The sequence below is a fragment of the Pelophylax lessonae genome, assembly GCF_965119305.1.
Source record: "Pelophylax lessonae genome assembly, chromosome: 5".
Classification (NCBI taxonomy): domain Eukaryota; kingdom Metazoa; phylum Chordata; class Amphibia; order Anura; family Ranidae; genus Pelophylax; species Pelophylax lessonae.
Window position 1 is genome coordinate 284,029,486 of NC_138772.1, and position 27,402 is coordinate 284,056,887.

At 42.7% G+C, this 27,402-nt stretch overlaps 1 protein-coding gene across 1 annotated transcript in view; it reads left to right on the plus strand.

Moving 5' to 3' along the window:
• The window catches only part of LPCAT1 (lysophosphatidylcholine acyltransferase 1), a 290,886-nt gene that overhangs the window by 132,864 nt on the left and 130,620 nt on the right, over positions 1-27,402 (plus strand). The window contains exon 2 of the mRNA XM_082257844.1: positions 4,374-4,516. Coding sequence (XP_082113970.1) covers positions 4,374-4,516 — 143 coding nt within the window. The remainder of the gene's footprint in view (positions 1-4,373; positions 4,517-27,402) is intronic.

Consider the following 27,402-nt stretch of genomic DNA (forward strand, 5'->3'; position numbering starts at 1 on the left):
CCTCTTCCCTCTGGTCTCGGCGGTGCCGGCATCACTGCTGTGGGCACCCGGCTGTGACAGTTTGCGGCTTCACAGCCGGGTACCCACTGCGCATGTGCGAGTTGCGCTGCGCGTCTTGATTGGCCGGCAATCTTCTGGGACCTCTGACATGTCCCAGAAGATTGCAGGGAGGGAGGGGGAGAGGAGAACTTCCGCTCAGGGCTCAGCGGCGCTCCGAGCGGAAGTGGGAGCGGGTACATGTCAAAACTAGGTACCCGCTCCCCCCCCCCACAAAAAAATGACATGCCAAATGTGGCATGTCAGGGGGTGGAACTCCGCTTTAACAGTGGCTGCCATAGTGGATCTGAAATGACCGGTGCTTTTTAAATGTAAGGACTCTTGCTGGTAGTTAGTGTAAAATTGTGTGAATGTTATCTCAGCGTGCAGAGCTTGGATTCATTTAATGAAGGCCCCTTGACCCCATCCTCTAGGGAAAGGGAGCCTTGACTGCTGGAAGCTTGGCAGCTATGGGGGCGTTAATATTTACGGGGGAGTTTAAGTGGGTATGATGGGATTGGCCACTAAGGCATAAGGTGATTGGGTGGAGCCTGAACTCTAGAAAAGCTACGCAAGGGCACGTCCCACCACTCTGATGTCACAAGAGTTGCCCACCTGCCCGTCTGTTGTGAATTTGTCACAGCTTTATTGGTGGTTTTACCTTGCAACGATGGATATTCCTTTATGGGCCATGCCCTTAAGTGTAAGTCTGGGATCAGTTTTAATGCCTGTCTCGCACTGATGGTGGAGACAGGCCTATTAGACTATCTGTGTTTGTTATGATGCTCATGGTAAAGATCGTGACTGGAATCGTTATGTGGTAATTTAAAATTGTTACGGTTGGTAAGTTCAATAAAGCTGTGGCCTTGCCCTTATTCCAACTTAAACAAGTCTGTGTGTCTTTTCTGGGGGCGGGCAGGTCTTGTGTTCGTAATAACTGGTCAAAATGGGCCTAAGCTTATCGGCAGTCATGAGTTTACCAAAATTGTAAATCTTGCAGAATATACAGCCTTATGCTACATAACTAAGCTCCATTTCATACATAATAAAGTTATTAATATATCTTAAATAGAAAACTATCTTTTGGATAGATTTTTACTCCAAAAGCATTTTATTAAAATAAACTTGATAAAAATATAAAAAAAATCCTTTTATTAAAATAAACTTGATAAAAATATAAAAAAAATCCTATTTAAATAAAAGAAAAAATAATTTTTTTTTATCATCAGTTTTTATCCAGTCCTGTGTGAATGAGACCTAAAATTGCTGGGTGAATTATCCCATCAGCAACCTTCAATAGCTCTTAATTTAATGTATGCACTGACCCTTTAAGATACCATACTATACCATTATATACTGGTCTATAGGGACATTTTTTAGAAGTATGGCTGGAATAATAGTCCATGCAAATGCAATAAAATTAGAGGTCATATCCTGTGAACATTGTGGTAAGAATCTAATAAGGTAACAACAATACACTAAGTGCACACACCAGTATATAATGGTAATGGTGGCTTGCTTAGTTCATGCTTAGAGTGAAATGATCTCATAGCGATGTGTGACTTGTGAATCCCCTTTGTTATAGGTCATATAACCACTAATGTTTCTGTGGTTATTGTCTGAGCTAAAGCATTTTCTCAGTCAATGGCTTGTATTCGGGCAATTCTCCGGAGTACTTTGTTACATACTGCAAATATCCAATAACCTCGTGTACTGGGAAAATTAGGTATATTTTAGTGAAAGCTTGTTTAAACCCAAAAACAAAAAAATGTATATACTGTAGCTTACCAGTTCTTTGAAGCGGTGGCTGCGTTTTGGGATTTTCCCCTTCATTTTCCTCTGGTGATCCTGCCAAAAACACATTTCCTTTCCTAGGGTGACCATGCTTACTTACTGTACTGTATCTCTGTAAAACGGTGCAAAGCCCTGTGATGTGTCCTACTTCATAGCAACCAGTTTGTAAACTGCCCTTTTGAAACCTTATATAAGCTTATCCTGGTATTACACATTTGACCTTGTTTCGCTTCATCTTCTTGTTCTAAAAGGAAATTAAAAGATTTGTTTGCTTTCAGTAAACCAGCAGGGTTACTTAATAGTTATAAAGGCAAAACATTTTTTTACTGTAATGCATTCCCTACATTAGGATAAAAAATATTTTACAATTTTCTGTCCTCCCACCACCTCCCTAAATACTTACCGGAGTCCTCAATTAATCCAGTGCTGTGCATAGCTGGATCTCGTCTCTCCTCTTGCTCTTCACGCAGGGACTCTGGCAGGAGCAATGGCTTCTGCTGCGGTCAATCAAAATCTGTGAGGTGTGTCTATAGAATTCAGCTCCATAGACACACACAGCTCGGGAGAGAGCGTGCACGTGTGCCCCCCCCCCCATAGTAACTGGCTTGCTATGTGGGCACACGGAGAAGAGGAGGAGCCAAGATTGGCAGAGGACCGGGGGTGTTCTGTGCAATAACATTGCATAGAGCAAGTAAGTATATAACCTATTTATTATTTTAATTTAAAAAAAAAAGTCTTTAGTAACACTTTACATTTTTCTCATAAAGTAGAACAATGGACTTTTTAGTAGAGATGCACTGAAATTCCGGCTGCTGAAACCTATTGGCCTAAAATGGTGTTTTCTGCATTTTGTCGAAAAGGTGCTGATAATGGAGCCAAAAACACTTTACCTTGACTTTACTGTGTTTAAGGTGTGATTTTCATAGGTCATGTGACTCAAAAACCGCATCAAAAAATGTAACACTGGTGCATTAATGCAGTCTTGCTGCCTTTTCAAAGCATTTCACTGGGGAGGTGCGTTTTTTTTTTTTTTTTTTTTTTTTTATTTAAACCTGTCATTTTTGGTTTCGGCCAAATGCACCTACATTTTCATTTTGGGGAACCTCTACTTTTTAGTAATGTTACAAGCCTGCATTTATACATTTCTTGGCATGTTCTAATATTGAATAACTAGATGAATTTAAAAAAAAAAAAAAAAAAAAAAAAAAAAAACCCTCTGTTTTTAAATTTTTAAAAAGCAGTCCGTGAGCTCCAGAGTGGCTTTGCATCGCCTGAGATGAAGTCATCAGTTTGCCACTTGCAGAAGGAAGCATTAGCTCAGTCTTCTCACCTTAAAGAGGAGTTCCAGCCAGACACTCACCTGTCCCACGGTCCAGCGATGTGCCGTCTTCTCCCTCTCTGTTCTGCAGCGCCGGCATCACTGATGTGGGCACCCGGCTGTGACAGTTTGCGGCTTCACAGCCGGGTACGCACTTCGCATGCGCGAGTTGCGCTATGCGTCGTGATTGGCCGGCAATCTTCTGGGACCTCTGACGTGTCTCAGAAGATTGCAGGCAGGGAGGGAGAGAGGAGAACTTCGGCTCAGGGCGCCGCGGCGCTCCGAGCGGAAGTGGGAGCGGGTACCTGTCAAAACTAGGTACCCGCCCCCCCCCCCCCAAAAAAAAAAAATGACGTGCCAAATGTGGCATGTCAGGGGGTTAGGACTATTTAAAGCGGAAGTTCCACTTTTGGGTGGAACTCCGCTTTAAGCGATTCTTTTAGATTGTAAGCTCTAACGAATAGGGCCCTCTAATTCCTTCTGTATTGAATTGTATTGTAACTGTACTGTTTGCCCTAACATTCCTGTATTCTAATAATATAATCTGATCTGTGTCAGACATTTGTGGATACAGCCAGGAACTGCAAAGACATTTGATATTTACATGACTAATGCATCTCAGTCATCATATCAGTTAGGTAGGTAAGGCTGCATTCACATGTCAGCGTATGGATCGCGGGCAGAATAGCAAAAAAAATCGCTCTTGTACTCTTTTGGGCGTAATGCGTCCCGCAATTTTTTTGTGCGATGTTACTGCGATTCGGCAGGCGGAAATCGCGGCAACATCGCTCAGCGTTTGGGGTGCTATTGCAAATCACGGCAATGCACAGGCGTCCCGCGATTTCCAATAATCTCCGGATCGCGGGCGGAATCGCGGCGATTCTGCCCGCGATCCATACACTGACATGTGAATGCAGCCTAAGTGCTGATACTGTATAATGCCTGAGTAGGGATGAAACCAACCATATGGAGAGAGAGGCAACTGAAGGCATTGGTGGTGGTGAAGTACTGTCAATTCTGAGAGGCAAAGAAGTACCTTTTTAAAAGTGCTATTACTTTGCATAGATAAACTTATGAAAAAGTGTATCAAATGCTAGGTCTTCTTTAATCCTAATATTTGTTGGCAGGTCCTGTATAAAATGTATTTGTTTAGCTTTTTTAATCTTTTTTAAATCTTTTAAAATGAGCAACATAATGTAACAAGCATATTGTTTTTGTCTTGTAGATTGCCTTTATGACGGTGACTCTCTTTCCCATCCGTCTGTTCTTTGCTGCTTTTATGATGCTCCTTGCCTGGCCTTTTGCTTTTATTGCTGCTATGGGTCGTACAGGGAAAGAACTTGAGATGCCTATGTCCTGGTGGAGAAAGTAAGTACTCTTTAACAAGTTTTATAGGTTTGGTTATTTTCCTAAACAAAAACCAAATATTCCAACACACTCAGTCTGCTTATGTTGTGTTGCTGCATAAGAAGCAGCTATATGTATTCTGTTACTTACCGGTGTGTGCTAGCTAGGAGCCACTGTCAATAATGGGTGGGGGGGGGGTGGCGTCTATACAGAGGGGCGGGCAGTGTATTACATATGGCAGCTGGGAGGGTGTTCCTGCTATCAATCATGGGCAACAATGTAGCAGCAATACAGAGGGCGAGTGGGCGGGCAGTGTATTACAACACAAAGCAGGGAAGTATATTCCCCATCTGTACCTTTGTCCAAGAAGGTGTGTCTGCTATTGTGATTCTGCTAGGAGCCGCTGTCAATCATGGGTGGGGGGCACGGTTGCTAAAAAGAATACAGAAGTAACAGGCACATATTGCATGGGCATGGCATCCTTTAACTTCTAGAAAAAGAATTGGAACACAACCTGACCATGCCAGCATGGATCTGCTTTTGTGCCTGTGGTGGAAGAAGGGGGACCAAGAGATCACCAGGAATTTTGCAGTAAAATAAGAATCCAAAAAGAACAGACTACAGCTTAAAACATCTATTTGGACATACAGACATATATAAAATAACACATTTTAGGGTAACATACACTTTAAATGATTATCTATGCATCTAAAAAAATGAGGCAGCCCTGTTTGATACTACATATTGAGGCTTTACAATTATATATTCATGTAGCAGCTTCTTGCAAGAACCAATCTTGCATGAATAGAGCAATGTGCAATCATGAGAGATTGATTGCATGAACATGCTGATCGTGTAGCTTACTCCATTGGGAACCATTTTTTCCATTTCTTTACTGATCATTTGCTTCACCTAATGGTTAATTGGCTAGTGCTTGAGTTGAAGGACTGAGATAATAAAAATCTTCTATGTAGGTTTAGGTGACTGCAAGCCAGTGGTTAAATCTTTTAGTAGCAAGATATTGAAATTGCCCTTATAGTTTAGTTGGTGCTGCCCAGCTGTTGTGCTTTCTTCCATGGCTCACATTTGCTCCACTGAACTGTCAGTCACATCAAAACTACAAAAAAAATAAATCCTTTAGCGTGCCCCATTATTGTCGATGCGTAACATGCTAGTGAGTGCACCCAGCCGTGGCCTCCCTTTCAACTGGGAACCCTGTGACATTATATATAAGAAATGCATGTATGTGTAGACCCTGCAAACTGAGCTTTGAAACATTTTGTGTGTTCTGAAGGCAGGGAATTGTGGAATCACCCTGCTCTATTTACATAATCCCATCCTTGATATCAGGAAGGATTCATTAATGATAATCCTTCAATTTAATGAAGCCTTCTGACACCAAGAATGGGATTATATAACTAGAACAGGGTGGTTCCACAATTTTAACACCTCCCATCATGCTATCCTTAGACACTAACAACTGATTTTCTATGGTTATTGGATCAAAGTGTCAGCACTACCCGTGTGGATATAAATGCTTGGACATGTTACTGACACGTTGGAACTAAAGAAATGGCTTGGATAAGCGATGAAACACCATCAACCTCACTGAACTTGGCCAGTTGAATGTGACGAACTACTACTAGGTTCATCAAGACCTGGATATATGAAAACCTTCACAGACATTTAAGGACCTATTTTCTTCAGCTCTACAAGCTTTGCAGCCCAAAGGTCATAGACTTCCACACATCTGTCTTAGTATGTCATTATAATCCTGTGTCTGCATTAAGGGCACATACCATCACTGCACAGAGCAGTGTGGCACCTCCCAGTCCTCCCTTCTCATCCTTATGGATAATTCCAAAGGTAACACAGATTATTAAATTGAATCTACGGTCACAGCATACATTTTCATTTTATAACAACATTATTGTAAAAGCAATACAAAAAAAATATATATTTTTGATAATCCAGTATAAATCCCCTTTCATGTGGTGAGTGCTGCCTGTCTACTGGCCAGCTCTTTCCACAAATTCCTGGATTCCCTGCATGCTTTGCAGCTTCTTCTCTGCAGTTTACTTTCAATCTGTAAGGACAACATATCCCATGGTACCTTACTGCCTGCAAGTTGTAATACTTGTTCTGTCTGATTTCGCCTCCTGATACTCCTCCTCCTCAGTGCATCTGTAGCTCAGAAGGCAGGTTCTGTGAAATGTGTGACACAGGGCATATACCCACAGGGCACAGTGAATATGTGTCATAGAAGTCATCAAAGCAAATGTGTGGGATGCTCACAAAATTACGTTTACAAACTTCAAGATCATTTTGATTATCCCCTATAACCTGATAGGAGGGGCAGCATAAAAACAAACTGATGCCCTCCCTGCAGCCACTGAATGCCCGCTTCTTCTCTCCCTCCCACAGGCATTCACTGGCTGCAGAAGGAAATTGGAGGGGGTGGGTACCTCCTATATGCCAGCCCCCCCCCAACCAAGCTACTTTCTGCTGCCCCCTGTACTCTCTCCCAGCCCCCTTGTCTCCTTCAGGGTTCCACCCTCCCCCCCGCCGGCTGCTGCGGAGGATGTATCAGGATGGAGAGCACGGGATAAGGTCTCCTTGTCTGAATGGACCGAGTCTGTGATCTGTACCAATCACTTACTTTGTCCATTCGTAACTGAAGCACAGTAAGCTTTGTTTACTATGCTTCAGTGTTTGAATGAACGTGATGCTCTGTATAGAGCTATTTCTGTTCATTCATTCTATGCAACGGAGACTGGAGGCCTTGACCCGCTATATGGTCACTGTGGTTGGGTCGGCTTTCAGGCCGGTGTTTACCATCACCCTGGTGTCTCAAGCTATTACTGAATGGGCCAAAATGTTACGTTGGGACCTGGAGGAGAAACCGCTCCCCCCTGCTTTTGTGGAGCTGGGGGTTCAGTTGGTCCAAGGGTACAGTTCGTACAGTTCGTCTGTGATGCCTTTTTGGATGCCGCACCCCTGATTTCTAGACGGTCTGTCTCAGCGGTGGTCCTGTGGAGCATTCTCTGGCTGAAATGCTGGTCTGCGGACCGGGCTTCTAAGAAGGCTTTGTCCGATCTTCCATTCGTGGGGGATTGCCTGTTTGGAGCTTCCTTGGATGACCTCATCAAAGGCCTCATGGGGGGGAAAGAGTACTCTTCCTCAGGCTTCCAAGGGTAAGGAGTCCCGTCGCAGACGGGGAACTTCTATTGTGAGCCACAAGCGGCCTTTTTCGTCTCTCAGTGCCTTCGCTGGGGGGTTTCAAGAAGTCTTGGTCGGGCAAACCAAGAGCGGGTTCTGCCAGACCTGCGGACAAAAAAAAATCCTCTGCATGAAGGAGCGCTCACACCCGTATCAGGGGTGGGGGGACGTCTTTGCTGTTTTTGGGATTCCTGGACCTTCCTGATCCAGGACAAGTGGGTCCACAAAGTCATTCACTCTGGGTTCAAGATCGAGTTTCGATCATATCCCCCGGAGCCTGGACTACCCGGGTCTGACTCTGGACTCTGCCTTGGCCAGAATGTTTCTTCCTCTGGAAAAACTTCAGAAGTTGCAGGAGGCAATTCGGCTTCTGCTGCAGACTGTCATCTCTGCGGCCTTGCATGCGGGTGCTGGGCCTTATGGTGTCTACCTTCAAGGCGGTCCCATTTGCACAATTCCACTTGAGATCTCTGCAAAAGGAGATTCTGATGAAGTGGAACAAGGATCCTCAGTCTCTGGACAACCTGATCCTGTTGAGCCAGAACACGAGGGGGTCCCTGGTTTGGTGGCTTTGTTCTCCGGCACTTCTTCTGGGAAAATAATTTCTTCCCCTATACTGGATGGTTGTTTAACGGATGGCAGCCAATCCGGGTGGGGAGGGGTCCTCGGCACAGAGTGTGCTCAGGGGGTATGGACCCTGGAAGAGTGCAGGCTACCGATCAGTGTACTGGCGCTCAGAGTGATTAGGCTTTGTCTTGATCATTGGACAAGTCGTCTCCAGGGGTGTCCGTTATGGATTCAATCGGACAATGCCACGGCCTATGTCGATCCCCAAGGGGGCACAGAAAGTGTTCTGGCGGCTCAGGAAGTAGCTGGCATTCTAAGGTGGACAGAAAGGCTGGTTTCAGCCCTCTCTGCTGTGCACATTTCATGAGTGGAAAATTTGCAGGCAAACTATCTCAGTCGACAGTAGACATATGCCGGTTTTCGGTAATTCGATATATCGCGGTATTGCATAGCCACGGTATTGTTATTGTGGCATTTTTAAAATACCGAGTTTATCTGTCAAGTCTGCCTGACTTGTGAATTGATACATTTCAGTGAGCTGGATGACTCATTCAGGCTCGGGTCACACTATTGCGATGCGGGAAGGCTGCGAATTCGCAGCCTTTTCCCGCATCGCACACGCACCCCCGGCAGTTCACACTGCCATATGCGATACGCTGGGGGTGTCAATGTAATCTTAACGACACCCCCAGTTTGATCGCATATCGCAGTGCGATCGTGCAGTTCGCACAGGATGGGATCGCACAAGTGTGAACCGCTGTGCGATCCGATCCTGATGCGGCTGCAAAAATGCCTCCTGTGCGTGTTTGCACCGGGTGCGATGCGAATTTAGCCATACAAACTGTATGGCTAAACTCGCACCGCACAGCTGATCGCATGTAATGTCGGAGCAGTGCGCTCCGACATTACATGCGAACCCGGCACTCGCATGAGTGTGAACCGGGTCTGACTCACACAGCTCTCCCAGTAACTATAAACAAAAATGATTACATTTGTATCTTTTCCTTCCCTCTGCCAGGGAGAAAGGAAGTTTAACCTCTTAAAGACTGGATCTTTTTCTGACACTTGTTGTTTGCAAGTTAAAATCATTTTTTTTTTGCTAGAAAAGTACTTAGAACCCCCAAACATTTTATATATTTTTTTAGCAGAGACCCTACAGAATAAAATGGCGATTGTTGTAATATTTTATGTCACACTGTATTTGCGCAGCAGTCTTTCAAACGCAATGATTAGACTTTAATGAATAATAAAAAAAAAAAAAACGTAACAGTAAAGTTATCCCAATTTTTTTTTTTTTTTTGTTACACAGAGAATCGTGAGAGAATCGTGATCTTTATTCCAAGCTAAAAAATCGTGATTCTCATTTTGGCCAGAATCGTGCAGCTCTAATAAATATATATATATATACACACACACACGCATAGCAGCCCACATTACATTATTATATAGCCATCAAGCAGTGTCTACAAAAAATGCAGAAAGCTTGCCAGAGCAGGAACTGCAGGTTAGTCGCATGGTGCAAAAGCAGGATGGATTTCAAGGCCACTGAATTTAAAAAAAATGCTGCATGCACCTTTTTTCTGCGGAAAATGAGGGCATAGCAGCCCGTTCAAATCAACGGGCTGCTATGCCTGTGCAAATGTGGGCCGCCAACCCGCATACATGTGAACCACCAACCCGCATACATGTGAACCACCAACCCGCATACATGTGAACCACCAACCCGCATACATGTGAACCACCAACCCGCATACATGTGAACCGCCAACCCGCATACATGTGAACCACCAACCCGCATACATGTGAACCACCAACCCGCATACATGTGAACCACCAACCCGCATACATGTGAACCAGGCCTAAAGCAATAGTAAAGTCATTTATAAACAACACCTCCTTCAGGTTTAACCACTTCTTGACCACAAGGATTAGCCCTCTTAATGACCAGGCCATCGGATCGGAGCTGAGCGCCAGTACCAGTTATCACCAGTTAGGCCAGACACTGCTTGATGACCTATTTTAGGCCTGGTTCACAGAGTCTGTACTGACTGACTATATAATAATGTGCATAAGTGAACCAAAGCCCCTAAATTCAGCAATGAAATTGAAGTGAGGTGGAAATTTAATAATTTAAATTTAATAATAGAATACCGTGATAATACCGTATACCGTGGCAAAACCTTAATCAATTAATCGCAGCATGAAAATCTGATACCGTCACAAGCCTAGTCGACAGGCGTTAGACCAAGGAGAATGGTCACTTAATCTGGAGGAGTTTCAGCAGTTGTGTCTCCAGTGGGGGACTCCCAAGGTGGATCTGTTGGCCTCTCACCTCAACAGAAAAGTGCAGAGGTTTGTGGCATGGTCTCTGGATTCTCTAGCTGATGCCACAGGTGCCTTAGTGGCTCCCTGGAGTCAGTATCACCTGATATACTCCTTTCCTCCTCTCAAGCTTCTGCTGAGACTTCTGCGCAGGATTGAGGCAGAAGGGATTCCAGTCATCCTAGTGGCTCCAGACTGGCCTCACCGGTCTTGGTACGCTGATCTGGTACAGCTGGTCGCCGAAGCTCCTTGGAGTCTTCCTCTCAGGGAAGATCTGGTGTCCCAAGGATTGATCTTCCATCCTGCTTTACAGTCGCTGGCTTTGGCGGCTTGGCTGTTGAAAGCCAGGTGCTAAAGGATAAAGGGTTGTCTGACTCGATGATTCCTACACTTTTAAAAGCTACAAAATCTACTTCAGAAGGATTTACCATCGTACTTGGAAGGCGTACATTGTGTGGTGTAAATCCCTCAGAGTTCCCCCTTGCTCCTTTTCGGTGACTCGGATTTTGGCTTTTCTCCAGTGAGGGGTCAAGCAGCATCTGTCCTTGAGTACCATCAAGGGTCAGGTCTCGGCCTTGGCGATTTTCCTTGGGTGCGTACTTTTTCTCCAGGGAGTGAGACACCTTGTTCCCCCGGTACAGTCTCCATTGCCGACGTGGGACCTCAATTTGGTGTTGTCAGTTCTCTAGAAACCTCCCTTTGAAAATATTCGGGAGATTCCCGTGCTTACGCTGTCCCAGAAAGTGGCCTTTTTGGTGGCTATTACTTCTGCGCGCAGGGTTTTTGAGCTGGTGGCGCTGTCTTGTCGTTCACCTTATCTAGTGGTTCACAGGGATTAGGTGGTTCTTCGGCTAAGTCCATCGTTCCTTCCAAAGGTCCTCTCCTCCGATTTTCATCTGGATGAAGACAATGTGTTGCCCTCCCTGTGTCCCAAGCCTAAGCATCCTAAGGAAGTTGCCTTGCATTCCCTGGATGTGGTTTTGGCAATCAGGGTGTACCTGGAGTCATTTAGGCAGTCAGAATCGCGATTTGTTCTCATGGATGGACCTCGCAAGGGGCTGGCTGCTTCTGCTGCGACCATTTCCACATGGATCAGACCGACTGTGGTTCAGGCTTATTCTAGTAAGGGTCAGGTTCCTCCTTTCGTTGTCAGGGTGCACTCTACTTGGGAGCTTAGTGCCTCCTGGGCCTTCCATCATCAGGTGTCAGTGGTGCAGGTTTGCAAGGTGGACATGGTCGTCTGTGTACATATTTACAAAGTTTTATAAAGTGGCTGTGTTGGCATCTGCGGATGCTTCTTTTGGCCACAAAGTTTTGCATGCTGATGTTTAGAGGACTTGTCCTCTTTGGGGGTGTTTTTTTTTTAGGTGAACTCCAGTTGTTCACAGTTGAGCTCCAAGTTACCTGGTTGGGCTATGTTTAGCCTTGGAAGTTTTGTTTTTCTGCTGTTCCCACTCCTCTTGTTTGACACTGCTTTGGGACATCCCTACGGTCATGAAGATGAAGAGCGGTGTCCGTCAATGAACGAAAGAGAAAATGGGATTTTTGAGTTGCTGTAAAATCCATTTCTCTGATGTTAATTGACGGACACAGCACCCGCCCCTCTTTGGAGTTGAGTTTTTTCTTCTGACACTGCTTGTTACAAAACTGAATACCCATAGCAGGAAGTGGGAGTATACCCCCAGGGACTGCCCCATAGGCGTGCTCAAGATTTCTGCTCTGCCCAGTATCCCACTCCTGTAGGGGGCAGCATAACCCTACTGTCATCAAGATGAAGAGCTGTGTCCGTCAATGAACATCAGAGAAATGGATTTTATTGTAAGTCAAATATCCCATTTTCTTTCTACCAACCTCCATGTCACTTCTGTCTCTTGTAGTGATGTAGAGGCTGGCAGGAAGAACCACTGAGCACAAGGCAAGACACCCTTTTACATATATGGCTGCAAGTAGGCTTGTGACGGTATCAGATTTTCATGCTGCGATTAATTGATTAAGGTTTTGCCACGGTATACGGTATTATCACGGTATTCTATTATTAAATTTAAATTATTAAATTTCTACCTCACTTGAATTTCATTGCTGAATTTAGGGGCTTTGGTTCACTTATGCACATTATTATATAGTCAGTCAGTACAGACTCTGTGAACCAGGCCTAAAATAAGCCATCAAGCAGTGTCTGGCCTAACTGGTGATAACTGGTCCTGGCACTCGGCTCCGATCCGATGGCCTGGTCATTAAGAGGGCAAATCCTTGTGGTCAAGAAGTGGTTAAACCTGAAGGAGGTGTTGTTTATAAATTACTTTACTATTGCTTTAGGCCTGGTTCACATGTATGCGGGTTGGTGGTTCACATGTATGCGGGTTGGCAGCCCACATTTGCACAGGCATAGCAGCCCATTGATTTGAATGGGCTGCTATGCCCTCATTTTCCGCAGAAAAAAGGTGCATGCAGCATTTTTTTAAAATTCGGTGGCCTTGAAATCCATCCTGCTTTTGCACCATGCGACTAACCTGCAGTTCCTGCTCTGGCAAGCTTTCTGCATTTTTTGTATACAAGGGCACGGCATTTAAAAACAGTTTGCGTGTGCAGCAACGGCAGGTAAGTTGCATGGTGCAAAAGAAGGATGGATTTCATGGCCACTGCATTTTTTTAAATTCTGCATGCACCTTTTTTCAGCTGAAAACGCAGGCATAGCAGCTCAAGCCCATTCACATCAATGGGCTGCTATGCCTGTGCAAATGTGGGCCCCCAACCCGCATACATGTGAACCACCAACCCGCATACATGTGAACCAGGCCTAAAGCAATAGTAAAGTCATTAATAGATAAAAACACCGGTCCTCCTGCAGGTTTAACCACTTCTGGATCGCAAGGATTTGCCCCTTTAAAGACCAGGCCATCGGATCAGAGCGCCAGGACGAGTCATCACCAGGTAGGCCAGACACTGCTTGATGGCTATATAATAATGTAATGTGGGCTGCTATGCGTGTGTGTGTGTGTGTGTGTGTGTATATATATATATATATATATATTAGAGCTGCACGATTCTGGCCAAAATGAGAATCACGATTTTTTAGCTTGGAATAAAGATCACGATTCTCTCATGATTCTCTGTGTAACAAAAAAAAAATTGGGATAACTTTACTGTTACGTTTTTTTTTTTTATTCATTCATTAAAGTCTATTAATTGCGTTTGAAAGACTGCTGCGCAAATACAGTGTGACATAAAATATTACAACAATCGCCATTTTTTTCTGTAGGGTCTCTGCTAAAAAAATATATAAAATGTTTGGGGGTTCTAAGTACTTTTCTAGCAAAAAAAAACAGATTTTAACTTGCAAGCAACAAGTGTCAGAAAAAGATCCAGTCTTTAAGAGGTTAAACTTCCTTTCTCACTGGCAGAGGGAAGGAAAAGATACAAATGTAATCATTTTTGTTTATAGTTAGGCGTTAGCTGTGTGAGTGAATGAGTCATCCAGCTCACTGAAATGTATCAATTCACAAGTCAGACCCAGGAGCAGAGAATTCGGTATTTTAAAAATGCCACAATAACAATACCGAAAACCGGCATATGTCTAGCTGCAAGTATATGATTTTTCTGTGAAAAATTTGGGCCTATTGAAAAACTAAAGATGGATCAATGAAAATAAAGAATCCATTGTTTGACCTATTTTGCAAATAGAACATTAAAATGCTTATCTCTTTTTAAATCTATATTTTGTGTGTGTGTGTTCATTTTTTACTTTTGAGCTTGGTAGAAAATGCCTGTAATCTGCACAGAATGTTTTAGAGAGGAAGAGAAAGCAGTTACTATGACCAGTCAAGTACTACCGTGCTGTACAGTGCTGTCAACATAGCACCGGTAGCTTGCCAAAGGGAAAAAAAAAAAAAGAGTGATGATGCTCTGCTTCTGTCCCATCAGCAAGCTGGGCATGGGTTTTGACCAGTCTGTGTTAATTTTAGCGGAGAGAGGTCACTGACTTGTTTGTGTTTTCTAGTACACTGCTCAAAAAAATTAAAGGAACACTTTGAAAACACATTGGATCTCAATGGGGAAAAATCTCATGCTGGATATCTATACTGGTGTTGACTGGGTAAGGTGTTAGGAACTAAAAGGATGCCACATTGTTTGATGGAAATGAAAACGATCAACCTACAGAGGGCTTAATTCAAAGACACCCTGAAAATCAAAATGAAAAAATTATGCAGCAGGCTAGTCCATTTTGCCTAGATTTTATTGCAGTAACTCAAAATGGTACTCAGCTTGTATGGCATCCACGTGCTTGTGTGCATGCCTGACAATGCCAGGGAATGCTCTTAATGAGACGAGGGATGGTGTCCTGGGGTATTTCCTCCCTGATCTGGACCAATGCATCACTGAGCTCCTGAACAGACTGAGGCGCACCCTGGCAGCTTTGGATGGACCAAAACATAATGTCCAAGAGGTGTTCTATTAGATTTAGGTCAGGCGAGCATGGGGGCCATTCAGTGGTATCCATTTCTTCATCCTCCCAGAACTGGCTGCATACTCTCGCTACATTAAGCCAGACATTGTCGTGCAGCAGGAGGAACCCAGGACCCAGTGCACCAGCATAGGGTCTGACAATGGGTACAAGGATTTCATCCGGTTCCGGAGACACCGCAAACCTTTTGGCAACGGCACATATTGATGATCCACCCTGGAGGAGTTGGACTGCCTGTACAACCTCTATAGGGTCCAGGTATCGCCTCATGCAAAAACTAGTGCAAAACTAGTGACAAACAGTCAGAAAAGATGAGTAGGGAAAAAATTCTGTTGCCTCCACCTGTAAAACCGTTCCTGGTTTGGAGGTCACCTCATTGTTGCCCATCTAGTGTACCTGTTAATTTAATTAACACCAAAGTAGCTGAAACGGATTAACAACCCCCTCTGCTACTTAACTGACCAGATCAATATCTCAGGAGTTTAATTGACTTGATGCTATAACACTTAAAAAGTGTTCCTTTAATTTATTTTTATTTTTTTTGAGTAGTGTATTTCAGTGGTATGTTATATCTGTGGTTATTTTGCTTGTGTCTATTTTGCTTGTGTCTATTTAGCAAGGTTACTTTGCAGTATAATCAAGGAAGCTCAGACCTCTGCAATGTACAAATGTGCCTTTACTATACAAAAAATGGTGTACATACAATATTAAGAAAACAAAGACACCTGACAGATAGAACAATGCCTAGCAAATAAACAGAAAATATGGTCTGTAAACAGTAGAAATATGCTTAAAAGTTATTTAACTCCAGTTACTATACCTTCGTGATCTCAGTTGACAACGAGGACTCAGGCTTCCTAAGCAGTTGCTGAAGAATCGGGCGAAAGCGTCTTTATATGGTCTGCTTCTATGGTGTTAAAGCATCATGGAGTCCTACCCAACTTATGCTTGACAACCTTTTATATGTCAGGTTATTTACCATAGTTCCTGAACCACAAACCATCCCCACATGGGTGGTGTTCCTTTTGGAAAACTGAACTTAATGGGAGAAACCTTCTCAAATTCTCCCTCAAGATGGCACCCTAGTTTCATACATGGCATAGGTTATATATGTCAGGTTTTCAATCTATTGTTTGACAATTACACAATAGAATGAACAGCAGTCAAACTAAAATACAGCAATGGTATCTAAGTTCCCATTGTTTAAAGACGGCCTCTATACTTGTTGCCAAGGCATTATTTTGAGAAGCATTAACTCAACAGTAACCTGATTTCTGTTTCTAAGACCAACTACTAAACAGACTGTCCCATATAATGTTGTCTGAAAAAAAAAAAAATCAATATATTGTTTATCCAACGCAACACAGTGGTGTATTTAGCGGTTTGTCTGTTTTTTTTTTTTTTTATAGCATTAGTATTTTGGAATCATTAAAAATAACTTTTATTTTTTATTTTTTTTGTGAACCAGGCAGTATGGTGAAAGTCTAAATTAATTCAACACCCCCCCCCCCCCCAACTAAGCCTAATAACCAGTGTTTGCATCTATTGCTACATGATGAGAATATTGTTCTATTATTCATTGTCAAGACAAAAATAGCATAAAACGTGTTCTGAAACCTAGGCACTCAATCAGACACCAAGCAAATGTAATATTAATCACATCTGATAAATATGACATGTCCGCTCACCCTCCGTATTTAAAAGAAGTATTTTTATGTTATTGGATTTGTGGTGAAAGTCTAAATATTAATGTAACCTTCTTTCCAGTTCACTGGAATGTAGGTTATAAAACGCATGTTGGTCTTCTATTGGGGAAGTAAAATTTGTCCAGAAACTGCCCAGAAAGCAAAAACTGATGGACGATACTAATACTGAGAAACGGAATGAGGTAGAGATCTTGGTACCTTTTGAACCAAGGGGTTACCTTTGATAGTGGGTGAACTTTTTTGCACATCCTGTGTGGCCGGCGCAGCTCTGCGAGCTGTGTACACACACGCACACGCGCACACACACCTACTGGCGGCCAAAAATGGGAAATATTTTAGGAACACTTGATTTTTTCTGAAATAATGTAATCCTCATTGCTCAACATTTGATGGAATTTTTGTTGTGGCTATACCATGCTAATAGAACAGTGTTTTTCAAAATAACCAAGGCACTTCAACAACAACAAAAAACGTGTAGCAAGGAGAAAGATTACAACAAAAATTTCCGAAGGTTACAACAATAAACAATTAGTAGGAAGTGTACAGGCCCTTGCTTTGAATGACTTCTGCATATCTGCGGCTACAGGACATCACTAGTCTCTCACACTGCTTTGGTGTGATTTAATTCCATTCTTCTTCCAGTCTCTTCCACAGTTTGGTGACTGTAGTAGGTTTCTTGGCCATAACTTTGTCGCCAAGGATTTTCCAGAGGTTTTCTATTGGGATAAGATCAGGACTCTGGGCTGGCTTTTTCACTATTTCAATGTTTTCAGCTTTAAGGAACTCCTTTACCCGTTTTGTTGTGTGACAAGGGGCATTGTCGTGCATGATTGGGTGATGAACGCAGGGAAGGAACTGAATGTTGTCGAATAAGGTTCTGATAAATCTTTGCAATCACTGCCATGTAGCTGTGTAAGAGGCCCAACTCCTACTGCAGAAAACATCCCCCAAACCATGACGCTTCCCCCTCCACCTTTTACTGATTTCTTTACACACTTTGGGCTCAGTCTTTCCCCAGTTTAACGACCAGCATAATGTTTCCCACCGGACCCAAATAAATTCAATTAGTTCTCCACTGTCCACACAACATGCTCCTCTGCAAAGGCTAGTCTAGCCTTTTGATTCTTTCTGCTAATGAGAGGTTTTGTTACTGCAAAGTGAGCTGTCAGTCCAAATTCTCTTAAACGGTGAGACACTGTATGACGAGACAGATCCTTGCTCTGCTCAGCGGTGAACTGGTGAGCAATCACAGCTGCAGTGTTAGACCATTGCCCATTGATATACTTCATTTTTTCATTTTTTATTCTGTCCTATATTGTTTTAAATAGAACTAAGCAGTGGCCTTGACATTTAGGAAATTGTAGGCCGCTCTCCAACTTTGATCTCCTGAGTGTGTGTGTGTATGTGTATGTGTATATGTATATATGTGTATGTATGTATGTATGTATGTATATATTATATATATATATATATATATATATATATATATATATATATACATACACATACACATACACATACACACACACACACACAGGGCCATATATGTTTGGACACGGGCACAACTTTAGTTTTTTTCAGTTATATACTGAAACCTATTGAAGCTATAGTATAGTACTATAATGGATATGGGCTGAAAGTCACACTCTTAGGTTTAATTTGAAGGTATAAAAGAAGGGATGCCGAAGCATCGACCCCCAACTGGTTTTTAGGCAGCATAAATGAACGGTTGAAGACAAAAACGATGTAAAAAAATAGTAAAAAATATCATCTTTAATAAACAAAATGTAGAAAAATGTGACAGGTGATATATAAATAAATATACAAAGTTAAAAACAACCCCTGAGGGGGGGAGTATGTTATGAGCTCCTGGTTATTCATACAAATACACAATAAATCTCATTGCAAAGTGATATTCACAAATGGCATGAACATTGCAAAATAATATTCACAAATGGCATGAACAGCACCCCAAACACCATATGGTGGGGGGCAGAAAAGACCCCGACGCGTTTCGACCTAAGGATGGTCTTCTTCAAGGGGATTGTGATATCATTGAAGCAATGGACGGCTGAAAGCCAAGGAGCTGATGGAAAAATAGAGAATCCACAGACTTTTAAAGGGCATAACCTCTTGCTACATGCAGAGCGGAGTGGGCATACAAGCCTACAAGGAGTCACCAGGGACTGGTCACCGTAGAGGGCAACAGGCACTCCATGTCTGTTCCAAATGGCGCCTATAGATTGTGATGCATAGCCAAAGAGGAGGATCCACACACACACAGGGCCATATATGTTTGGACACGGGCACAACTTTAGTTTTTTTCAGTTATATACTGAAACCTATTTAATCTATAGTTCTATAATGGATATGGGCTGAAAGTCACACTCTTAGGTTTAATTTGAAGGTATGTAAATCCAAATCGGAGGAAGAGTTTAGGAATTACGTCTCTTAAGATTAGCCATCCCCCCTTTTTCAAGGGACCAAAAGTAATTGGACAATTGAATCAAAAACTGTTTCATGGCCATGTTTGGGCTACTCCTTCGTTATTTCTTCCTCAATGAAGCAGGTAAAAGGTTTGCAGGTGATTCGAAGTGTGGTATTTGCATTTGGAATCTATTACTGTGAACCTACATCATCTATTCACAAGAGCTTTCCATGCAAGTGAAGCAGTCTATTGTAAGGCATCAAAAACAAATCCTTTAGACCGCATTCACACTGAAGCAGCGCGACTCCTCCACGACTTCGGGGGCGACCTGTGAAGTCCCGTGCACCACGACTTCGGTGCGACTTGCATGGACTTCACATAATGGAAGTCAATGCAAGTCGCCTCCCGGTCGCCCCAAAGTAGTACAGGACCCTTTTTCTAAGTCGGAGCGGCTTGTGTCGCTCCTATTAGAACGGGTCCTGTACCAGTCAATGGACCGCGACTTGTCAGGCTGACAAGTTGCCTGACAAGTCGCGGCAGTGTGAATGGAGAGTTAGAGAGATGGCAGCAACATTAGGAGTGGCCAAATCAACAGTTAGGTACATTCTGAGGAAAGAAGAACGCACTAGTGAGCTCAGCAACATAAAAAAGCCTGGAGTTCCACGGAAGACCAGTGGTGGATGATCGCAGGATCCTCTCTATGGTAAAGGAAAACCCATTCACAACATCCATATTAGTGAAGGACACTCTCCAGGAGGTGGGCGTATCATTGTCAAAGTCTACAAGAGAAGACTTCACGAGAGCAAATACAGAGGGTTCACCACAAGGTGAAAACCATTCATAAGCCTGAGGAATAGAAAAGCCAGGTAAGACTTTGTCAAAAAACATCTTGAAAAAAAAACATACCCGTTCTGGAAAAGCATTCTTTGGACGAATGAAACTAAGAATAATCTGTTCCAGAATGACAGGAAGTGTGGAAATGGCTTGGAACAGTTCATGATCCAAAGCACACAACATCATATGTAAAACATGGTGGAGGCAGTGTGATGGCATGGGCATGCATGGCTTCCAGTGGCACTGGGTCATTGGTGTTTATTGATGATGTGACAGAAGCAGACGGATACATTCTGCTGTGTTTAGAGATAAACTATGAGCCCAGATTCAGCCAAATGCAGCTGATTGGATGGCGCTTCACAGTACAGATGGACAATGACCCAACACACACTGCAAAAGCAACCTGGGAGCTTTTTAAGGAAATTAAGTGGAAATATTCTACAATGGCCGAGTCAATCACCTGATCTCAACCTGATTAAGCATGCATTTCACTTGCTGAAGGCAGAACTAAGGGCAGAAAGTCCCAAAAACAAAGAACTGAAGGCAGCTGCAGTTAGAGCCTGGCAAAGCATCAGAAAGGAGGAAACTCCCTCTTTGGTAATGTCCATGGGTTGCAGACTCCCGGCAGTCATTGCCAGTAAAGGACTCTCAACAAAATGTTAAAAATGAACATTTTATTTATGATTATATTCATCTGTCCAATTACATTTGAACCCCTGAAAATGGGGGAACTGTGTATAAAAATGGCTGCAGTTCCTAAAATTTGTACTTGATATTTATGTTCAACCCCTTGAATTAAAGCTGAAAGTCTGCACTTCAGATTCATTTAGATTGTTTAATTTTAATTTTATTCTGGTGGCATACAGTTCCAAAAAAAAGTATTTGAATTGTGCCTGTGTCCAAATATATATGGACCTAACTGTGTGTGTATAAATATAGGTGTGTGTGTGTGTGTGTATATGTGTGTGTATGTGTGTGTGTAATATATATATTATATTACCAATAGTAAAGGCAGGTGGGACACTTGCCTTTAAACGCACATCATGTTGGAACAGGAAGGGGCCATCCCCAAACTGTTCCCACAAAGTTGGAAGCATGAACTTGTCCAAAATGTCTTGGTATGCTGATGCCTTAAGAGTTCCCTTCACTGAAACGGAGGGGCTGAGCCCAACCCCTGAAAAACAACCCCACACCACAATCCCCCCTCCACCAAATGATTTGGATCAGTGTACAAAGCAAGGTTCATAATGACATGGATAACCGAGTTTGATTGGTTCCTGATCTCAATCCAATATAACATCTTTGGGATGAATTAGAGCAGAGACTGCAAGCCAGGCCTTCTTGTCCAACATCAGTGCCTGACCTCACAAATGTGCTTCTGGAAGAATGGTCAAAGATTTCCATAAATCCACTTTTATTTTATTTCAATAAACCTTGTGGACAACATCCCAGAAGAGTTAAAGCTGTTATAGTTGCAAAGGGTGGGCCGACTTAGTATTGAACCCTACGAACTAAGACGCCATTAAAGTTCATGTACGGGTAAAGGCAGGCGTCCCAATACTTTTGACAATATAGTGTGTGTGAAAATCTGGAGTAATTGGGGCGCACAAAAACATAAGGAGTTTGATTTTTGTTTATTGGACTATGTTATCACATCATACCACTGAATACACGTGGTGGTGTTGTATATGTAAATTGTTTAGGTGAATAATTTCCAGAATTTTCCATTTTCAATATATGTAATGATGTTTATAAGGTTCTTATTTTTTTGGTTTGTGATTTCGGTATATAATGTACATCAGTTATTTTGTGATAAATATTACAGGGTGAAAGCTGCACTACAATTTTTATGATTTATATATATATATATATATATATATATATAAACACACACGGTTTATATTAGTATTTGATTTACCTTTGTAGGAATATATTGGTGTATTGAGGTAACCGTCTGCTGAATTACTTTGCTTTCCACTATAATTAGACCCAGTAGATTTGTTCTATACGTTGAAGGTTTTTTTTTTTTCCAGATTTACTTTGATATTTGGTTTTTAAACATCGGTAATTCCCGGGAAGGATAGAAACTGAAAGGATAGAAATATGAGGGATACAACTGCTGTTTTGTTTTTGTTTAACAGGAATAACTTTTGACATAGGTTTTTAAAAAGGACTTTGCAGTAAATTACATAGTCTGATGATTAGGTCCGGCCCCTCTGCTTTTGAAAATCTTCAAAATGGCACCTGTTAAGAAAACATATTATATGTTTACTTTACCCCCATCTTTTGCATTGCAGATTGTGACATAACATCCATCCAGCAAAATTCATGGGGAATACAACGCAGCCTAAGAGTTGGTTCACACTGGGGCGACACGACTCCTTACTACTTCGGGAGGCGACTTGTCAGTCCGGTGCACCACAACTTCGGAGCGACTTGCAGGGACTTCACATAATGGAGGTCTATGCTAGTCGCTCCGAGGTCGCCCCAAAATAGTACAGGACCCTTTTTCTAAGTCGGAGCGACTTGTGTCGCTCCTATTAGAATGGGTCCTGTAGCGGTCAATGGACCGCGAGGGAGCGCGACTTGTCAGGCTGACAAGTCGCGCTAATGTGAACCGAGTCTTAATCTCATAAAAAGATGCTCAAGTCAAGTGCAAGAGCATCTTCTTGTGAGATCTAAGTTACTGTGTATTCCCCAGGTTCTCGCTGGAAGGAGCATAATGTCTCCCTCACCTAGGCAGGGTGGTCTCAAGATTGGGGTAAGCTAAGTATATTATTCAAGGTACATTTTTTTACATCCTATTATGCAGCAATATTTGTGGGGGAAGGGGGGCCAGACCTAAATAGGGCATCTTGCATTTAGAGAAAGATAAGGAAATTGCTCCTGAGGTGTGCATCCTTAAAAGGTCTGCTTTAAGGATGCACACTTCAGGACCAATTTCCTTATCTTTCTCTCACTCCTTGGTGAGTCACTGACATAGGAACAAGTATGTGTGCTTACATTTTTACTGGCTATATGCGTGTTTCTGGTCAGTCATTAGGTAAGTATGAAAACGAGGGCAGCTCCCAGTGATTCTATCCCGACACATTACTTTGAGGGAATCTGCCTTTCCACCTTTTTGTCTCATCAGTTCAAGAGAGCTGACTCCATAACTCTTCACTCACTAGGAGCAGGGTTGAAAGCTTATCTAGAAGCTGTATTGTAGGAATGCCGCTCATGGCCTGTTCCATGCAATTGTCACAGAAGGAGGACCTACCACCAGTTGAGGATCATCTGGATCTGGTTCTTTCATACAGATGTTCTTGGATACAGATTTTCTTGCTTTATGTAGCTTCGGTACGTTCTTTTTCTGTATCAACTTATCATAGAAAAAGGTTATATTGTAATCATAGAAAAAGGTTATATTGTAATCAGAATTGATAAAGTTTTCATCAAAAGATAAAACTGTAGAGTTTTTTTGGTTAGTCAATACTGGATCAAAAGTTCTTGGGTGTCATCATCATTTATAGTGCGCCTTACAAATATAAAAAGGGTTGGGACTTTAAGTGAGGCATAAAACTGAGTCTGATTGTAAAGCAAAGACATAAAATTATGAATGTTCATCAATTTTATTGAGTACAACAAATAATAACAATGTTAAAAATGTATAAATACAAGATAACATGCATGGATAATATCAGTCTGACCAAGACTTAAAAGGGTATACAGTATCACAGTGGTCTAAATGCTGGAATTCCAAAATAAGAAAATAGTTGAGACAGACATATGTGTATGGTGTAGGGAGAATTGTCCATGAGGATTGCATCCTGTAATGCTCTACGCGTTTCGTGTTTCTACACTCGTCAGGAGCCGAAGCAATCATTAGTCTATCAAGAAATAAAAATATCTGGTAGTATCATCGCCAGAGCATGGCAATGTCTGTCAACAAAAGGTGGTCTACTTACAAATTGGTACAAAATTCCGCCACAAGGGGCTTGTAAAGGAGGGTGCTCCTTGAGTGCGCCTTACTGGTGACAGTTGACATTGTAGGCAAATAACGAAAATACTAAATGAACAGGCAGAAATGTTATCTGTGAACCAACAAACTGTGTTCAAGCAAAGTTCACACTAGTGTAGTGTGGAATGTGCAAAAAATGCATGTTCTGCTTGTGATGCATTAATTAATGGCACCCCAAACACATCACGTACACATTTTTTTTTTTTTCCTTCTTAAAGGATAAGTTCACTTATTTTTTCCCTCGGGAGCCTAGAAAGCATTGCACCCGCGATCAGTAGAGCACAGGCAGGTACAATGTGGGCTTCTGCAGACTTATCCTCCAGCCTTGTGTTTGAAAGCTGGAAGACATGACGGTGGACTACGAGAGCCCCCACAGCCCACTGAAACTGTAAGTCCTTCTACAGCAGTATCAGACAGTACTTGTTTATTCACAGGAATCTGTTTTAAGTGACAGTGGGTGTGGGGAGAAGAGGGGGAAGGAACTGGAACATGTTACATGTTCCACCCTTAATGCGGGTGAAACATGTAACATGTTTCCAAAGGTGAACATGTCCTTTAAACCATTTCTATGTATCTAATAATAAGCATAGTTTCCTAAATGTTTGTGTAATTGGGGTTTGCTGTTGGTACCTAAAGTGATTCTTGTATACATTTCTAGTACCTTCTATTGCTCTCAGCCTCCTCCAAATCTGCAAAGTTTCTGTTTTTTTTTCCCCCCTCCTGTTAGAGGGGGGCAATGTCCTTCATGATATGAAGATACAGTGGACTATAGATGGACTTGAGGATTTGTAGTGTGAATAGAGCAGTGTTCATGACCACAAGTAACATGTTTAAAGTAAAACTATAGGCATATGGAAAAAAAAAAAAAAAGTAAAACTATAGGCAAAACTTTATCATTTTGGATAGAGCAAGGCAAGATATAACCCCTGTGAGATTATTTTTCGCCATCTGTGTCCCATTGCGAAGATTTCCCTTCACTTTCTGTCCCATAGCCAAACAGAAAGTGACAGGAAATCCCTGAAAATTGAGGGAACTCCTTGGGGACCCCCAGGTCACCAGAACTAGTGTCCCCTTTGGAAGATTTCCCCTTTATAACTTTTCTGGGGACAACCCAAAATTTGGAATTTTCCTTTACTTTCTCTTTAAATGATAATGGTAATCAAGACAAAGAGGGTGAATCTCCTTAACCACTTACGGACCGCCCGCCACAGTTTTACGTCGGTACTTTGACGTTAAACACGGGGTTTTGACAGCAGATAGCTGGCATAACCCCGGTATTTTATTTAAATGGTGGGCGGCCCGCTTTAACATAAGGATGTTCCCTGCGGCGTATGCGCCGCGGGATCTCCTTTATGGGCGGTGGGTGAGGTGCCCTCCTCCTGCCGCTTCCCGGTCGTTTTTCCCACTTATAGGAAACGCCCATTGTGGGAAACACGATTCGGTCAGCTGTCCCCTCAGGCAGGAAGTCGAGTGAGGGCAAGATTTGAGGATTGGTACGTTCGTTCATTTTTGGTCCAGGTAATGGGCACAAATAGAAAATCGGTTTTAACTTTTCAGAGCTGAAAAATCGAAGAAACAGTTTGGAAAATTCTGCCGAACGAACGATAAATTGAAAGATTAATGTGTTTCTCGCCCAAAATGTTTGCACTAGGCATATGTGACAAAATGAATGAAAAACTGATTAATTTATGTCCATTGAACGCTTTATCGTTCAACATTCGGTCATTACGTGATGGCACGATTGTCTGCTCTCCCTGCCGAGCGTTCATTTTTCAAAAATTAGTTCGAACGATTTTTCAGTTAGTGTATGGCCAGCATTAATGTAATGCACGTATCAAACACAAGGCACGGGGGCCGAATCTGGCCCACCAGGCCATTTCACAGGGCCCTTGTAACACCCCCCCCCCCCTCTCTGTTTCACCTTGTCTGAGCAATTGGCAGCATAGAGAAGAACAGATCTCCTCCGCCAGATCCTGTGCATCTCCATGCAGCCATATAGAGGCTTGTCTCTGCCCCCCCCCCCAATCTCAGCAGTTACATCAGGGATCCCACAGAACATGTGCCTCTCTGTGCTGCCACAGCAACCCCCATCCTGCTCAGTAGTCAGTTTACTCCAGCCCTTCTCTGGTCCTCTTCTAGACCCTGCACTTTCTACTGTCCAGTCCCTCATCCCCAGCTTCTTCCCAGAAACAGCATGAGGTAAGGGGGGTGCAATGATGTAAGGCAGGGTGGGGGACTTGACTTCTGATGGTGGGGGGCTGTTGGCATCTAATATAATGGGGGGGGGGAGGCTCTGGACTTCTAGTCTTACAGATACAACTGGCCCTTTGATGGCAACCATAATCTTGATGCGGCCTGCGATTAAATGGAGTTTGACACCCCTGGTGTGTAATGCATTTAAACATACAATGTAGCGCACGGTAAAGTGCTTGCAGTAACAGTAGAAGGATGTGGTGGGGGGCCTTTACTCAAAGACTCTGGGTCTTTTTCCAATGTTAATTAAGGTTGTATTTAGGTTTCTGATGCCCAGTTATGATGAGAAATGTATGTATTTTGTCTCAATGTCAATGATTTGGGTTACATTGCTTTGCAAATGTTCCTATTGACAGCTCATTCAGACCAGCAGGTATATTTTCTGTACCTATGCAACTGTGAGTGAGAGCAGTGCAGCCAGTGTCAACTTTTACCCACAATAACATTACGGACCATGTTGTATGCTGTTCTTTTCAACTGAAATTAAAATTGAATGCAGTAAAATGAAAATTATTCATTGCCTGTATGGAGTTCTTCCAGGTATTCAGGTTTCCTCCCACACTCCAAAGACATGCTAGTACAGCCTTTCCCAACCATTTCAACACAGAGGAACCCTTGAAATAAATTTCTGGTCTCGGGGAACCCCTGCTAAAAATTAAAAATCTACAACTCATGACACATTAGTGTGACAGTCAGTGGGAAGAATGCTCCTTACTCTGGTCATCATTGGGAAGAATTACCCCCTTACAGATAGCTAAAAGGAACAATGGTGTCATTAGAAACTTATATGAGAGGCCGAAATTGCCCATTGCTCAAGGAACCTCTAGCAACCTCAAGAGGAACCCTGGTTGAGGAACCCTGTGCTAGTAGATTAACTGGCTCTTGTCTATATTGGCTCTACTATGTGTGAATGTGAATTAGAGACCTTAGATTGTAAGCTCCTTGAAGGCGGGACTGATGTGACTGTATAATAAAGTGCTGTGTAAAATTGATGGCGCAATAGAAGTACCTGAAATAAATAAATAAAAATACCACCAATCCAGTTGCATTACAGGGCATTTTCTAGATGGCTACAGTTAAGAAATCCAGCAGTCAAATGCATCTGTACATGTTGTT